The sequence below is a fragment of the Mastigoproctus giganteus genome, chromosome 3 (genome assembly GCF_048544385.1).
Source record: "Mastigoproctus giganteus isolate SK-2022 chromosome 3, ASM4854438v1, whole genome shotgun sequence".
Classification (NCBI taxonomy): domain Eukaryota; kingdom Metazoa; phylum Arthropoda; class Arachnida; order Uropygi; family Thelyphonidae; genus Mastigoproctus; species Mastigoproctus giganteus.
In genome coordinates this window covers 55196923-55214609 of record NC_143577.1, presented here as the reverse complement: position 1 = coordinate 55214609, position 17687 = coordinate 55196923, and the positions used below count along the sequence as shown (strand labels likewise).

Sequence of the window (17687 nt, the reverse complement as noted above, 5' to 3'; positions counted from 1 at the left end):
ACTTCCTAGTTCATTTCCACTTGCAGTCTGTAAAACCCCATGTACTTTTTCTGACAGAATCTCAGTTATTGGTTAATTCAAATACTGCTCATCTCAGTTGCCCAAATTATTTGCTGTATGATTCTTTTTGCCTCAAAAGTGGTACTTGTGCATATATCTGTTCCGATATTCCCTGTCAGAGAATTGGTAATTTGAAATCTCCTCTCTTCGATTTTCTCTAGCTTAAATTTCTCTACCTTATTGTGTCAAATTTATTGCTGTCTACCGTTCTCCCAATTCCACTAATCACTGGGAGCTCTTTGACTTCCTCTCTTTGCAACTTGACTTTCTCCAGTCCAACTTTGCTAACAGTGAGGTAATTTTTCTTGGTGGTTTTAATGTTCACAACTCTAGCTGGCTTCCGTTTTCTAGTCACACCGACCCAGCTGGTTGAGATGCTGAGGCTTTTTCAATTTCTAATGACCTTGCACAGATTGTACATTTACCTACAAGAATACCAGACAATCCTAACCATACAGCCAACATGCTTGATCTTTTTCTAACAAACAACCCTTTCAAGTACACGGTCGAAGTGAGTGATCCTTTAGGTACCTCAGATCACAACTTGGTGATTGTCTCTTCTCCAATGGAGCCTTTATCTCATGGTTATTCCCAACCTCGTATCGTTTGGCATTACAAGAACGCAAAATGGGATGACCTGTGAGATTTTTCTTCTTTTCCTTGGTCGGACTACTGTTTCAAAACTTCTGATGTCAAAGTTTGCTCTCATTGTGTCAGTGAAATTATTCTTGTAGGAATGGAATCCTTTATTCCACACTCCACTTTAAAATCTTGTCCTTTATCTAAACCTTGGTTTTCCAATAAATGTGCTAAGGCTGTTCAAAAGAAGAATGTTGCATATTGTAATTGGCTCATTTCTAATTCTTCAGTTTCATTTCCTGCCTACACCAAAGCTCGCAACAATTGTAAAGCAGTCATTAAACAGTCCAAACTAGATTTTGAACAGACTATGAGTAAAAAACTTGCTTCTTGCCCTAATGGTAGCCAAGCATTCTGGTCTCTTGCCAAAGCTATTGGCCGCAACTTTTGCCCATCTCTGCTCACACCCCTGTTAAAACCAAATGGTTCTGTTGTCACTTCAGCCAAGGATAAAGCTGACCTGCTAGCATCCCATTTTTCTTCCAACTCATGTATTAATGATCTTGGTAAAACACCTCCCACCATTCCCAACATGCTCCCTTCAATGCCTCCTGTGGTCTTCCGTCAAAAGGATGTCAGAAGGATTTTGACAAATCTTGATGCTAAGAAAGCTCCAGGTCCTGATGGTATTTCTCCACTTTTTTTCCAAACTTGTGCTCCTGTTCTTTGCCGCCTTTTTTCACTTTCTTATTGAAAAGGTTTTTTCCTTATGCTTGGAAATTTGCTCATATCCAGCCAGTTCCTAAAAAGGGTGACAAGTCCCTCCCATCCAATTATCATCCCGTTGTAATTACTTCTACTCTTTCTAAAGTAATGGAGCAATCAATCAACCACCAACTCTTGAACTACCTAGAAACCTTTCGTTTGATTAACAATCACCGGTATGAATTCCATCAGTGTGATATTCTGGCTTATGTTACCCATTTATGGACAAATTCAATGGAAAAGTTTGGTGAAACCCAAGCAGTTTCTCTTGACATCTCAAAGGCTTTCGATCGTGTTTACCATAATGGTCTTCTAAACAAGCTTCTATCTTATGGTTTGCCAACTGTTTTTTGTAATTGGTTATCCAGTCTTTGACCACTCGCTGAGGGTGATTGTAGATGGCTCTCTGTCTTCTAACTTCTCCACTGATGCTGGTGTCTCCCAAGGTTCATTTCTTTCCCCCACTCTTTTCCACATGTATATTAATGGCCTTCTTCCACTGACTGGAAATCCTATCCATAATTTTGCTGATGATAGCACATTGCATTCCACTTTCCAATTTGAGAAATCTTGCCCTGCTCAATTCAGCTTCAACTTCTCGAACATCCATTACCAATTCTTTAAATGCCAATCTTTAGATAATTCTCCAGTGGGGCAAAGATAACTTATGGTAACAAATACACATATATACTTATGGTATATATGTGTATTTGAGAAAGATAACTTAGTCGATTTTAATCCTTCTAAAACTCAGTCTTGTCTTATATCTCGCAAAAAGGATTCTTCTGCTCCTATGCTTATCTTTAGTGACACTCCGATTTCTAGGTAAAATGATATCTCTCTTTTGGGGATTACCCTGACTTGTAATCTCTCTTGGCACAAGCACATTACAAATGTTGCTTCCTCTGCATCTAAAAAACTTGGTTTTCTCTTTCGCTCTCGGCGTTACTTTTCTTCCAAACAGCTGCTCACTCTGTATAAATTGCAAATCTGCCCTGCCACGGAATATTGTTCCCACATCTGGGGTGGTGCCCCTAAAACTTCTCTCAGGCTTCTTGATTCCATTCAGAAGAGGGCAGTTAGGTTAATTAATGATTCATCTCTAACAGAGTCTCTCCACTCGCTTTCTCATAGACGCACTGTTTCTGCTGCATGCCTCTTCTACAGATACTTCCATAGGCACTGTTCTTCTGAATTGGCTTCTATAATTCCCGCTCTCTCTTTCAAAACAGTCCGAACACGTGCCGCCACCAGCCAACATCCATTTACTGTCCAACTTCAAACCCACAGAACCAACTTTTCATCTTCCTCATTTTTTCATTCAACTGCCATTTTCTGGAACAACCTTCCTTCATACGTATTTCCTGAAAATTACAGTCTACTGAAGTTCAAGTCGAATGTCAACAAATATTTTCTTTCGTCTTCTCATATCTCCAACCCAAGCACGGTACTAAGTACCTCTCGTTCTAATACCTCTCGTATTTGGGGTTTTCATAAAAAAAAAAAAAAAAAACTTACATAGCAGATAAGATCCAGAAATTTGTTGGAATGATTGCAGGGATAACAAGAAAGGACTGCGGAATAAAGGTAGTCCACTGAATTTGTTCTATGACCGAATCTTCTTGTCAATTGTTAGTTGTGGTGTACATGTATTGTTAGACTGTGGGTTGCAAAAGGTGAACATCAGGAAACTGTTTGCAATTCACAGTGCAATGTTATTGAAGCTAAGTGTTGCTGTAGAACTGTTTGAGACAATGCATTGCAGGTCTTGACCAGATGGCTGCCTCTAGACCTACATTTGGTTTTTAAGTCAGTGTGTTTTCACTTTAAGGCGTTGAGTACCATACGTGCATTTATCAATTGATTGTGCTGGTGCATACAAAGAAGGGAAGAATCCCATATCTGGGTTCTCGTGTTGGTGAATGGCAAGAGAGATGGAATGATAGTACTAAGGGTTGCATTACAAATAAATTCCTTCCGCATGTAAATATTAATGGTAAATTTTGATCCAGATGGTTTAGTCCAAATTTACATGCTGATAATCATGCCACTTTCTTCACAGGACATGGTTCATTTTTTGCAAAGTTACATGAGTTAGGTATTGTGGACAGTTCTGCTTCCATCTGTGGGAGAGGTGAAACCTAGGGACATATATGACTATTATGAGTACTATGATCTTAAGGAGGAAATATATTTCTTGATTTCAAATGTCAAAGAGTATGAAAAGGCTGTTTAAGCATGGGTAATGCATCTGCATCATTTCTACTACCCAGGTAGTATGCATGCATCGTTTTATTAAATCTCATATTGTGAATGAGATATAATAAATGATGTATGCATACTACCTGGGTAGTAGAAATGATGGAGATGCATTACCCATGCTTAAACAGCCTTTTCATACTCTTTGACATTTAAAGTCAAGAAATATATTTAGATTAAACCATGCACACCATCAAGCATCTCTCATATTGTGGAATTATACTTCTTAACTGGATTGTCACTATTGCAACAGGGTACCTACCCACCCACCTACCGATGATGAAGCCAGCCAGCTTCGAAATGGTGCTGTCTGGTGAATAAGTAATGATGGTAGTGCCCATCTGAGAATAAGTAATAGTAGTCTTCTCTACCAGAGAAGCGTTACTTATTCGAAGTAGTGCAGTACCTAGGCAACTCATTGTGAAAGTATTCACAAATGGTGGAGATGCATTACCCATGCTTAAACAGCCTTTAGGGAAGAATTAATAGCAGGGTCGCTGAATCTACATGGGTTGAATCCTAGAACAATTTCTTGTAGGAACGAAAGTGGATTTCAAATACTTCCAAGCGTTTGTTGTCCAAGTACTTTGAAGACAGTTAATAGTGGTAGAAGTAATACAGCAGGCCCTCGTTATAATGTGGTTAGCTCTACGTCGATTCACTATAACACTGTTCTTATGTTATAACCCATATCTCACTCTAACACTGTCACAACTCACTATAATGCTCTTTTACCAGCGAACAGATTAAATTTTTGTTATGTTTAACGAAAACGTTTTATCTGATGTAGTCGATAGCTTGAAAATGAATTGCAAAACAGCATTAAAAAGTTTCCCACGGCAACTTGCGAAATTTTCTTCCATGCTAATATAATTATAGTACGTTGGCTTGTTGCGTAGTTCCGAGGTCAGCATTTTAAAAAAAAATGATCAAGTATATTGCTTGTAATATTTGCATTATATGCATTATCCGAAGTCTGGTCATCACTCAGTACAATGTTAAGTAAAGAACAGTTTAATCGAACATTGTATAATAATTAATGCAACTTAGTTACATTTTCAAAGATTAATAATGGTGGATAAGAATTAAAAAGCAACAACGTCTGGATGCGGTACGAAGCCTAATAAGGTATGAAAAAGACTGAATTTGAAAATTAAATTATACATTTTGAAGTGAATTGATTCCATTCAACGACAAGTAGACATGTGTAATCATTTAAGACTGGCAGATTCAGCTGTAAGAACAATTATAAAAAATAAAATAATTAATTTTAGCAGCTGGAAAGACAACTGTTCCACTGCAAACAACTATTTGGAAGTCTTATAATTATAATAGCCGGCTAGGTTGGCTATTATAATTGAAATGGAGAGACTTCCAAATAATTTTATTGAAGATAATATCCAACACACGATTCCGTTAAGTTAAATATTATTAAATAAAAAGTGATTAGCCTATATGATGATCTAAAGAAAGCTCACCTTAAAAAAAAAGTAAGGGCTGGTTCAATAGATTTAAAATTCAGGGAGAAGCCGTAAGTGCAGATGAAGAAGGATCCAAAACTTGCAAAAAAGAACTTCTTAAACTATTGAAGAGATGTGTTATACTTCTCAACAAGTTTTTAACATAGATGAAACAGAACTTTTTTGGAAACAAATGCCTAAAAGAAATTTCATATTGAAAGAAGGAAAAAAAAAAAAAAAAACATGACAGGCTTCAAAGCGGTGAAAGATCGGTTTATTGTTGAGTGGTAACGCTGTGGGAGAATTTAAAGTAAAACCCTTTTTAGTTTACTAGGAGGAGGAGGAGGACCAAAGTACAACCCAAAATCAACCAAAGATATGAAAACTCAACAGCATAAATTAATGATTTTAACTGACATTTTAAGTTTAATTTTGATATGTAATATAGTTACTTACCACATAATTATATATGTATGTAATGGAGAATATTTTATATGTATAGATTTTTAATATTAAATATTTTGACTGACATTTGGCATCTTTTCACTACTGTTTATTATTTGTGAGTTGCTGTGATATAGACCATGACTCACAAATACATATGTTATATTATGGAAATACAGCACTCTCTTAGCACTGATTCACTTTGAGCTCTGTTTTTCTTGATCGAATTATCAGCATTAAGCGGGGGTCACCTGTAATGGCAAATGATGCAAGAAAACAAGCTTATATAGCATCAGCCCAAAAAAAAAGAGAGAGAACAAGTTCACTCATCCATAGTACCATCCAAGAATTTATCTAGTTCTCCCTTGAATTTATTCAACCCATCCACTTCCACAAAAGATGGAAACTTGTTCCAACAAACCCTCTAGCTGAAGGCAGACTTCTGCACATCCATCCTTCGTCAACTAGAATTTATGCTCTCTCATTTGTGTAGTCTCAGCAAGTGGAAGAATACCATTAACATTCAGCTTACTCAATCCATTCAAAGCTTTAAACAGCTCAGTCAGATCTCCCCACAAGTGTCTGGTCTCGAGACACTGCAGTTTGCAGAACTGAACTTTCTACAACTTACTAGAACTTACCTTCCTAGGTAAGCACACCCTTTTATTCCCCTCACTAGTCCGGTTGCCCTTCTCTGCACCCGTTCCAGACATTTATACTGCACTCAAAATGTGGCCTAACCATGGAATTATATACAAAGGGATAATCACCTCCTTATCCCTGCTAGCAAATTTTCTGTATATCATTGACAAAACCCCATGAGCTGTCCTGGCAGCATGTCTGCACTGCTCAGAGAATTTCCTGTCTGACTGCACAATTATCACTAGGTCTTCTTCATTCTCCATTACCCTGAGTGTAGTACCACACAGTTAATAAGCTACTCTGGAGTTACTGCTACCCATGTGCAGTACCTTGCATTTGTCAATGTTAAACTTAAACTGCTATCTGTCAACTCATCAACCCAGTTTTCCTAGATCTTGTTGCAGTAGCTCACCTTGATGACTGTCATTAACCACCTTGCCAACTCTTGTATCATCTGCAAACTTAATCTTGTTACAAACAGAGGGGCAAGGAATTTAATTGTTGCATCATGTATTGAGGTCTTGTGGCTGACTGGAAAACAACCAGTTGGTTGATCATTAGAATAGATTTCAATATTTCAGTAGGTTAGGTGAAAGATGTGTGCTACTATTCTAATTGTAGTTGGCAGCTTATTCTAAGTGGGCAATGAAGCCCAAATTGTTTCGGAGAGAAAGACATTTTGGAAGGCTCTTGGGCAGAAGGACTTTGGACATTGTTGACTACTTCATTCTCAGTACACTACTATAAATTGTATCTGTAATACTTTATTTTGAAAACGAAATGCACAGGGCATAATCCTTATGGGTTTTGATAATTAATTATATAGTATCGGTGTAAATACACCATAGTTAACCCATAAACTTGAACTATGTATGTAGTGTAGAGGGCACCACACCTAAAAGGGTGTGGTTACCACCACACCCTTTTAGCATCTCTCATATTGTAGATATAACTTTGCAACTGTGATGGCTTGTTGTATTACCTGGGTACCTACCCGCCCACTGATGATGAAGCCCAATAGCTTTGAAACGATCGTCTGGGTGGTGGTACTGCTGAAAATAAATAACAGTAGTCTTCTCTACTAGAGAAGCATTATTTATTTTAAGTAATGCAATAGCAGCTATCTCGTTGTGAAGGCAACCACAATATAAGATACAATTAAAACGATGCCCTCTACGCTACATACGTAGTTCAAGTTTATGGGTTAACTATGGTGTATTTACACCGATACTATATAGTAATACTTTATATATGGCATTGTAAATATACGGTGAGGTTGTCCAAATTTGGCAGGGACCACATGGTTAAAAAAAAAAAAAAAAAAGAAAACTCCAGCAGCATACTGGCTTGTAATCTGTGTGGGTCTCACAGGCTGTGCATCAGAACAGATTAATGTTTATTAGCAGAGTAGACATAGGATGTGGGTACTGTTCTGATTACTGGTGGTAGTGTGCTCTGCTCTACCTTCCTCAAACATAGTTGCATTCCCTCTGTTGAGTTGTGTGCTGTCAAGAGTTTCAGCTTAGACTATATTTTGATTTAGTGATCTTGCTAGACTGCTGAAGATGGGTGGACTTTGGTGTATCTGGACTTGCTGCTAACAGTGCTTGCAGTCTGCTGAGATGTACCTCGTGCAGAGGTGTACGATTGGTGTACCCATCTCTTTTATTGGACTTTATTGAATTAAGTCAGCTAATGTTGATTTTTCTTTCTGGTGGCAACTTCGTTAAGTGTGAACTTTATTAATGTGTACTTTTTATAATTGATGGATGGATGGTGTTTCAGTGAGCTCCCTATTTAATTGTGTTGTAGTTCTTGAGCATCTTTTACTGCATTGAACTAACTGGATCTGTTTTAAATGTATGAATTTATGTGTATTTATCTATATTGTATAAGTGGATTCATGTATCTATAAGTATGTAATGTATGATATGGTGGGGGTGCCAGTTTCTGGCAGGAAATGCCAGGCACAATAAATAAATTTAAAAAAAAAAAAAAAAGTCCTTTCTGTATATATTGTACTCCCCATATTCAGGGTCTGTGTCCCTCATATCTGAGTGACACTGTCTGCACTTGATGTCTTGACAAATACTTCAAATTTATTTATTTACTATGCTCCTAGAATTTGTGTACATGCAAGTATACATGCCCCTGCTCTTACTCTTAGTTAAACAAGGTGATGTAGTATACCAGTCTAATACAGAATGATGACAGTATCACACTAGTTTTACAGGTTGATATAATGGTATCTTGAAATTGCGCAATTTTACCCATAGAGGGAGTTGTTGAATAAATATTGGAATTTAAGAGAATGATGCATTTTATGTGGCTACCACTGTATAACAAATCAGAATATGCAACATGTACTTACAGGCAACTATAAATTGAAATGACTAGTGATTTAAAGATGGCAGGTATGTTTAATTCATAACTTTGAACTTTCATGCTTGTAATGGCAAAAAATGTACCAAATAAATAGTAATAGTAACAGTAATAGTGGGATGTGATGCAAGAAAGCAAGTGTATGAGCTTATGTAGCATCAGCCAAAAAAAAAAAAAAAAAAAACAAAATCACACAACCATTCCCTCTAAAAGTTTGTCCAGTTCCTCCTTGAATTTATTTAAGTTATCAACTTCCATGATGACAGATGGAAATTTGTTCCAGCAATTAACCACCTGCTGGCTAAAGTCAAATTTCCACACATCTATTCTACAACTGTCTTTCCTCTATTTGAATTTATACCCCCTTAAGTTTGTAATCTGAGCAAGTGGAAGAATCCCATCAGAACCCGTTCAAGGACTTATTGCTCTGCTCAACCCATTCAAGGACTTATACACCTCAATCAGACCACCTCGCAGGTGCCTAGTCTCCAGCCGCTGCAATTTGCAACTTCAGCCTCTCTTGGTAAGAGAATCCCTTCATTCCCCTCACTAATATTGTTGTCCTTCTCTATATATACGCTCAAGCAAATATACATCCTTAAAATGAGGCCTCCAGATCTGTACACAGTATTCAAGGCGTGGCTTGACCATTGCCTTATACAATGGGATAATCACCTCCTTTTCCCTGCTAGCAAAATTCCTGTATATCTTTGACAAAACCCCATGACCTGCTCTTGCAGCCTTTCTGCATTGCTCAGAAAACTTCATATCTGATTGCACAATTACTCCCAGGTCTTTTTCATTTTCTAACACCGTAAGTGTAGTACCACACAGTTGGTACATTCCTCTGGGGTTACTTCTACCCATATGCAGTACTTTGCATTTGTCAATGTTAAACTTCAGTTGCCACTTCTCAGCCCATCTGCCCAAATTTTCTAGATCCTGTTGCAAGAGCATACTGCCATTACTGTCATTAACAACCCTGCCAGCCTTTGTATCATCTGCAAACTTCAACACTAAGCCTGATATACCTTCATCAATATCATTGATAAATATACAAAACAACAGTGGGCCCAACACCGAACCCTGTGGGACTCCACTGATAAGATTAGTTCATGAAGAGCAGTGTCCATTGATTACCACCCTCTGTCTTCTCCCACTCAACCACCCTTTTATCCATTGTAGCAACTTACCCTTAATACCATTCTGGTCCAATTTGTACAGTAGTCTTCCATGCGCAAAAGTGTCAAAAGCTTTCCTGAAATCCAAATATATGATATCAAAATTATTTTTTTTGCATCCAGTTCCTTTGTAACCACATCATAGTATCCAATCAAATTTGTCAGACCAGACTTTCCCTTGACAAACCCATGCTGCAGTCTTGTCCAGATGATCCTGCAGTGCATCTTTAACCAGTGACTCCATTATTTTCCCCAGAACAGAAGTTAAACTAACTGGTCTGTAATTACTCGTGCCACCCTTCAACCCCCTTTTGTGAATTGGGGATGCATTTGCACATCTCCAATCCATGGGGACTTCCCCTGAGTCCAAGGATGCTCTCATAATTATGGCTAAAGGTTTGCTTAGTTCCTTTGCTGCCTTCTTTCACATAACTGGATAGATTCCATCCATCCCAGGTTTTCTTATGTTTAACTTCAACATCTCCTCAACTTTGCTCTCAAAATAACTCACATAACTCAAAATGCACATTGTAAGATGGCAGGATATAGCAGGATGTGGGCTGTAATTATTAAATATAATATTGCTTGGCCCTAAAGAATTAAAAAAGTAAGAACTGTGATTTAAAAAAAAAAAAAAAAAACACTAAGGACAAAAACACACTGAATATAAGCTAATATACTTGTGGCAAATATTTTTCCAAAACCGTTATTCAACAGTTTCATAACGGAATTGTTAAAAAAAATAATGGAAAATTTTAAAATCTCTCAGAAAATTTTGCTGCCAATTGTTCCCTCCCACCTCTCTCAATTTTACTGCTAAATAAAACCTATTCTAAAAGGAATCATGTTAAAATCTTGTTTGATATTCGAGTTATACAAGTTCAAGAGTGTTCTAGGAGGAACATAAGCAAATTATTATAAAGAAGTTAAAATATAAAAGTAAATATATGCATAATATAATACATATATATAATACAATATGATATAAATTATGCATATTTTTATTTTAGTCACAGGAGGAAGTCTGTGATCTCCTTCATGCTGCTCCATTTCAGAACATTCTGCCTCGACCATATTGCAAAGGTATGTTTACAAAAATATTTATTTTCATCAATTTCACTCATCCTAGACATCGTATAACATCAAATACAACTGTCCGATTTCTTTTTGGCATGCCATTTATAATAACTGTTATGCAAATCTATTTCATTATGAAACTGTAAGAGCAAGAGGAACAAGGTAGGGAAATCAGAACTTTCCATTCATTGGAAAGTTCAAATTTATTAAGAGTGATTTTTGAAGCCATTACATGAAAGCATTGATATTAGTATGCATTATTAATATTGTAATTCGCATCGTCATCATATGTCATTTTTCATCATAAAATATCACTGCACATAGTGAATATCCATGACATTAGTAAATGATAAGCCAGTGAAAAATAAGTGAGCTCTAGAAATAAAAGCGTATAGTTTGGTTAAATGCATTTAGTGCTAAGTTAAAAACTTTATAAAGCTACAATATGGCAAGACATATTTGGGAATGATAAAGATGAAGTAAATGTATAAACAGAACATTTTGTGAGAATATGGCAGTGAAGGAATGTTCTCACTCTATACTCTGATTATTCACATTCTTTGATCTACTTACAGTGGATTATGTTTATATTCTTACTTTATCAAATTTTAGGCTTTGTGTATCTGTATGTCTAGCACTGTCCAGAACATAAACAGGTTCCATAGTAATATACGAGGTCTGGAAATAAAATTCCCAGACTGGTGCCATTGCAGTCACGTTCAGTGAGTTCGAAAATAAATGGAAGTGGCATGTCGTAGTTCAAACTTCCTCCAACAGATGATGGCACCGAGATTTTCCTGTAGGCTGACAGGTTGGAAGTAACAGCCAGTTTTATTAGTAGCATTAACATTCTGTAACGTGAATTTGCATTGGAGCAACAAACAGATATCAAATTTTGCTTTAAACTGGGAAAATCTGCAACAGCAATGTATGAAATATTAAAAACTGTGTATGGTGATGAAATGTTAAGTCATACCACTGTGTTTGAATGCTATAAGTGGTACAAAGATGAATGTGATGATGTTTGCAATGACTGAAGAAATGGACATCCATCAAACTCTCGAAATGAGGACAGAGTTGCAAAAGTTCAGGAAATTGTGGAAGGAGATGATCATTTGACCCTCAGAATGATGACCAGTGAACTTGATATGAATAAGGAGATGATTCAACAAATCCTGCATGAAGATTTAAGGCAAAGGAAGGTTTTTAAAAATTTATGCTGCACAAGCTCACAAATGAGCAGAAGCAACAAAGAGTGTCATTGTGCAAAGACTCCATCCAGACTTATCAAAACAATCCTAATTTCCTTGACTGTATTTTCACTCGAGATGAGCATTGGGTGTTTCAGTACGACCCTGAGACAAAGCATCAGAGCATGCAGTGGACTTCAAGATTAACATCAAGGCCTACCTGAAAAGTTTGTTTGCAGAAGTCCATGATCAAGACGATGCTGATCATGTTTTTCGACAAACAGGTTGTGATTCATAAGGAGTTTGTACCTGAAGAGGAAAGAGTTGATGCTACATTCTGTGTACAGGTTCTTCGAAGACTAATGAAGATTGTGATTTTGTGATTTTAGGACACCCGCTTGGTGATTTTTTCATAATCCAGTGCACTAAGATTTTGTTTTAGCTTGGAACACAAATAGTCAATTCTGTAGAAAGTCCTGGCTTAAAAGTGATGACTTAAGCCAGGATTTTCTACAGAATTGACCATTGAATATATGCCACAGGCTGTATAGTTTGTGACTAGGGAATCACATACATCCATTCCCATCTGTGTTAAGATATCCTATGGCAACATAATTCAGATCAAATCTCATAGAAACCTTGAGAGGTGCACTATGGCCACAGAAGCCGATGCGCCAACAACTACCAAAAAAAAAAAATAATAATAATAATAATAATAAATAACTCATTTCAGTTGTTATGAAGAAATTAGTAGAACACTTTTTTTGTATTTCACCAATGGAATTTTGAATGTCTAAATCAGGCCTGGGCAAACTTTTTGGCTGAAGGGCCACATTAGGAATTCAAAAAGAAGGCAAGCCACACGTAAAATACTATTTTTAGATATACAGTCAGTCCTCGTATAACACGTGTTTACACTACACGAATTCGATCGTACATGATTTATAAATAGGGGAACGATATCTTATATAACATGAACCGAATTCACTTATGCACGATTCGCCTTTGTGTTTACAAAAATGGCAGTCAAACGTGGAATCACCCCAACTGAACGCAACACGATAGGAATGAAGAGAAAAATTCTGCAAATGTATTTATGTTTTTTTATATTGAAGGGGGAAACACATTTCACCATAATAACGTAAAAACCAACACAATTCCAGCTATCGGTATAATCGCAAATGCAATTAGATCGACTTTACTACCAATTTATAACAGATTTCACTAACAGAAATGCAACTGGAAATTGTTTTTATTGTTTTATGGTAATAACCCCTAGAAATGTGCTTTAGTAAAATGTGAGGTGTTAATAGTGTATCTCTGCCTTCACGGTGTTGTTTATTAAGTTGCTACTAGTAAATTAATAAGAGGAGTTTACCTCAATATAGTACGTGGAACACTTCCGTATGATACCCTCCAGAAATTAAAACGGAAAAAACGAAAAAATCGACAACTTACCGGTACATTAAAGTAAAATATAAATAATTAAATAATCAATTTAACACAACCATAGTATGTTTGATTTTCATTCCTGTGATCACGACAGTCGGTCGAAAAGCATTGTCAGCTTCAGGAAGGAAAATCGTTTTGAATATTTTCGTTAGATTCTTTTAATTGCGTTAATTTGAATTTTAATTGTTTTGAATTGATTTTGAATTGTGTTAAATTGATTATTTAATTATTTATATTTTACTTTAATGTACCGGTAAGTTGTCGATTTTTTCGTTTTTTCCGTTTTAATTTCTGGAGGGTATCATACGGAAGTGTTCCACGTACTATATTGAGGTAAACTCCTCTTATTAATTTACTAATATTATTATCAACGTAGAACATATTGAGTATTACAGCTCTGATTCATACTATCTAATTAAGTTGCTACATGCGCGCAGCTTTGTTTATGTGTATCAAGCTTGCCTCCTCATTTTGTAATTGTTTTTATTCCCTAAAAATGAGTAAAATACGTAAAAGGTGTGAAAAGGAAGCGTCCTGGTGAAGACACTGCAGATTCAGAGAGAAAAAGAAAAGCAATATCAATAAACAGAGGCGGACTGGGTCAAAATTTCTTACCTGGGAAAATATATAGTGGCCTCATACTATGGTTTATTGCCAAAATCACACTGGCCACTGGCTCACCGGGGGGTTTCCCCGGTAAGGCTTATGGCCAGTCCGCCTCTGTCGAAAGGGAAAAAATATGAAATTGTGAAACGCTTTGAGCGAAATGAAAGACCATGTGATATTGCTTGTGCTACAGACCTAAATGAGGCAACACCGAGAATTACAAAGAATGTAGAGAAAATAAAAACAACTTTCATAGCAGGAACAACTCAAAGTGTAATTAAAATCCATTAAATTAAGACACAAAGAATTGGAAGAGATGGAACGGCTGTCATCTGTTTGGGCAGAAAATCAAACAAAATACTAAAATGCTTCTATCGTTTGCTTACGATAGAAGCATTTTAGTATTTTATTCGTAAAAAATACTTACGTATTTTTTATTATTTTATTATTTATTATATTATAATAAAATATAATATAATAATAAAAATATTATAAAAATTATAATATTATTTTTTATTACGTATTTTAATTGTTATAAAATACGTAAGTATTTTATTTATTGTGTTTGGTAATGTTTTGGTTACCAATGTGTGTTCAATCTTGGGTGGTCGGCACCTAACCCTATTTTTCCCATAGGGCCTGTTGTTTATATTGCATGATTTTGCATTGCACGAGGGTTTCTAGGAACACAACTATCATGCTATACGAGGACTGACTGTATATTATTTGTTATCATGAAGAAGAAATATAACATAAAAAAATTATTCTCTAACAACCAAGAATTTAATGAGATGAATGGAATGGTTTTACATCTTTTACATAAAAAAATTATTCTCTAACAACCAAGGATTTAATGAGATGAATGGAACTGTTTTACATCTTTTACCATTTTTTTAATTTCAGGTGTTAATTTTGTAGTTGAGATTCTTAAAACTGCCTGTAAATGTTCATTGGTGATGCTTGATCGTAAAGAATTTTTATTTATATTCATGATGGAAAATGTTTGTTCACATATGTAGGTTGATCCAAAAATAACCAACATTTTTCGGGAAAAATCTTTAAGTTTGTTGGATTTGTCCGAATTAAGAGTATTGTAAAATTTACAGATTTCCTCACGACGGTGCAATTCCCTTAAATCGGTATCACACTGCAGATCTATAATCTAAAGCTGTAGTTCACTCGGTGCACTATCAATTTCTATTGAAAATGGGTTGCGCACTATTGCCAAACTTGTCTCAATTTTTCGGAAGTCACCAAATCTTCATGAAAAGTAGTCATTCAGAGCGTTGATAATTTCACAATATTTTTAAAATTTATTTTCTGGAATCTTCAACTTCATGGTTGGAAAGTGGTCTACCTTGTTAATTAATAAATGTCAAAGGAACAACTGGAGTTTTAATTGAAATCCATTCAAACTTTTTACCATATCATGGGCGTATAAATTTTTCTCTTGTAACACGGTGTTGAAAGTATTTAAGTGTGTCACGATGTCCAGGGTAAACGCAAAATCACAAATACAGTTATTATCAGTTAATTCGGGAAAGTCCATAAATTTTTCAGTTTTAAAAATAGAATGATGTCATCTTTATGATCCCATACTCGCTGAAGAATGTTTCCTAAGCTAAGCCATCGAATTTGGCTACGATAAGGAATATCTGTGTACTCAGATTCAATATCTTGAATAAAATTAATGAATCATATTAAATTTACTAGTTTAATAATACAAGATGTAACATGTTCAACTTTTAACACATTTTTACATAATACTTGTTGATGTATAATACAATGAATTGTAATTAAATTATAATCAGGATGATTTTCACAAATTTTATCCTGAATTTTCTTTAACGCTCCAACGTTTTTACCTGTCAAACTTGGTGCTCCGTCAGTTGTTACGCTTACCATTTGTTCCATTGTAAATTATATCTTGTTAAGCTTTTTTCAACTTTTTCTAATATATCAGCTCCCATTGTTTGGTCTTTAAGAGATTCCATTGAAAGAAGCTCTTCAATAATTTCAAAATTAGACCTACATCCACGTATGAAAATTAATAACTGCGCCAGAGCAATATGGCCTTAGTTGCTAATGCTCCTAAAAACCAAATAACAACAACAATAACTGCACAGTATTCTTTTGGTCGTTACTTTTGTCGAGAGCTATCAAGTACCATGTTATGGATTCTAATACTAATAATAATTGCTCATTCAAATTTGTATCGATACATTCAATTCTTCTTACTACGGTTCGCCGAGATAAACTTATATTCTCAACTCTGTGTTTAACGTCAGGACATATAATTCCACAAGCTTCAGTCATACATTCTTTACTATAGTCTCCATCAGAAAAATGCTTGTTGCTTTTTGCAATTATATGAGAAATAACAAAACTTGCCTCTACAGTAGCTTCTTGTATCTTAGTTACCAGCGTAAACACATTTTGTTGTCTAGATAAATTTTGAATCAATCCATCAGCAGTTTTCTTTCTCGCTTCCGGAGTTAAATTGGCACCATATTCGGAATGTTTAGTAATGAAATGTCTTTTAATATTGTACTCTTTCAACACTGAGACACTCTCCCGGCAGATGAGACAAATAGGCTTGTTATTTATGTTAGCAAAAAAATATTTTGTGTTCCACTCTTCATTGAAGACACGATGCTCTTGTTGAATTTTTTGTTTTTTATTCATTTTTAAAAGGGCATAAATATTATTTTTATCGCTACTGGCACCAAGATGATAACTGAAGATAATGCAAAAAAACTAACTGCAGGATGACCGTCAGAGAAAACAGATTGGAACTGTGGCCGGTCAGCAGTCCTATCCTATTACTCCGCCACCGCAGCAAAGCTGTTGTCATCATCATCGGTTGTCTGTTACCATAGTTTCATGTGGTTAGTTTATAATCACAAATTATACTGTTATAAAAGAGCTCGTTGGCTCACTCCAGTTTGCGCACAATTTCAAATTCTATCTCAATTTGAAAAATACAGAGATGATAATACAAATTTATTTTTCAAAAAGGCGTCGCAAAAGGCATAAAATAAGTAAACTTTTTTCAAAAATACAATTAAAGCTTGCAGGCCGCACAAAAATGTGCGGCCCACGGACCACAGTTTGCCCGGGCCTGGTCTAAATAAATATTTTGTTTTCCTGTAATCCATTAAGTCTTAATTAGAATCAAACTGATCTTACTTGATGTAATAAAAATACAGTTAAACTTGCTTTCTTTCATTTTTACAACTGTAGATGGAGAAAAGCCAGAAACCAAATTAAAACGCCTTGAAGCTAAATATTCTCCTTTGCAAGTGGTTCAGAATGTTGAGAGACTGGGAACTGTTAAGGTATTAGCTCTTGTAAACTTTTTAGTTTAGGTGTTTTAAATAGATAATAATTGTTTAGTGTACGAATTTATGGTTTAACAGATGGCTTGCATGAAGCTGCTAGAAGAGAAGAAAATTTACAAAAAATTTGGGAGAACCAAACATGTTTTTTTAATCTGTGCATTAGTTTAGCATTAGTATTAGTTGAGGCATATGATGCAAGAAAGCAAACTTATACAGCATCAGCCAAAAAAAAAAAAAAAAAACCCCTAC

The 17687-nt window shown here is 35.6% G+C and overlaps 1 protein-coding gene across 2 annotated transcripts in view; it reads left to right on the top strand.

The window, feature by feature from the left end:
• Cyfip (Cytoplasmic FMR1-interacting protein Sra-1) overlaps window positions 1-17687 on the top strand; it is a 425647-nt gene that overhangs the window by 372292 nt on the left and 35668 nt on the right. For both annotated transcript variants that reach the window (XM_090369296.1, XM_090369295.1), the window contains exons 24-25: window positions 10783-10855; window positions 17341-17435. In XM_090369296.1, the coding sequence (XP_090225422.1) occupies window positions 10783-10855; window positions 17341-17435 (168 nt within the window). The remainder of the gene's footprint in view (window positions 1-10782; window positions 10856-17340; window positions 17436-17687) is intronic.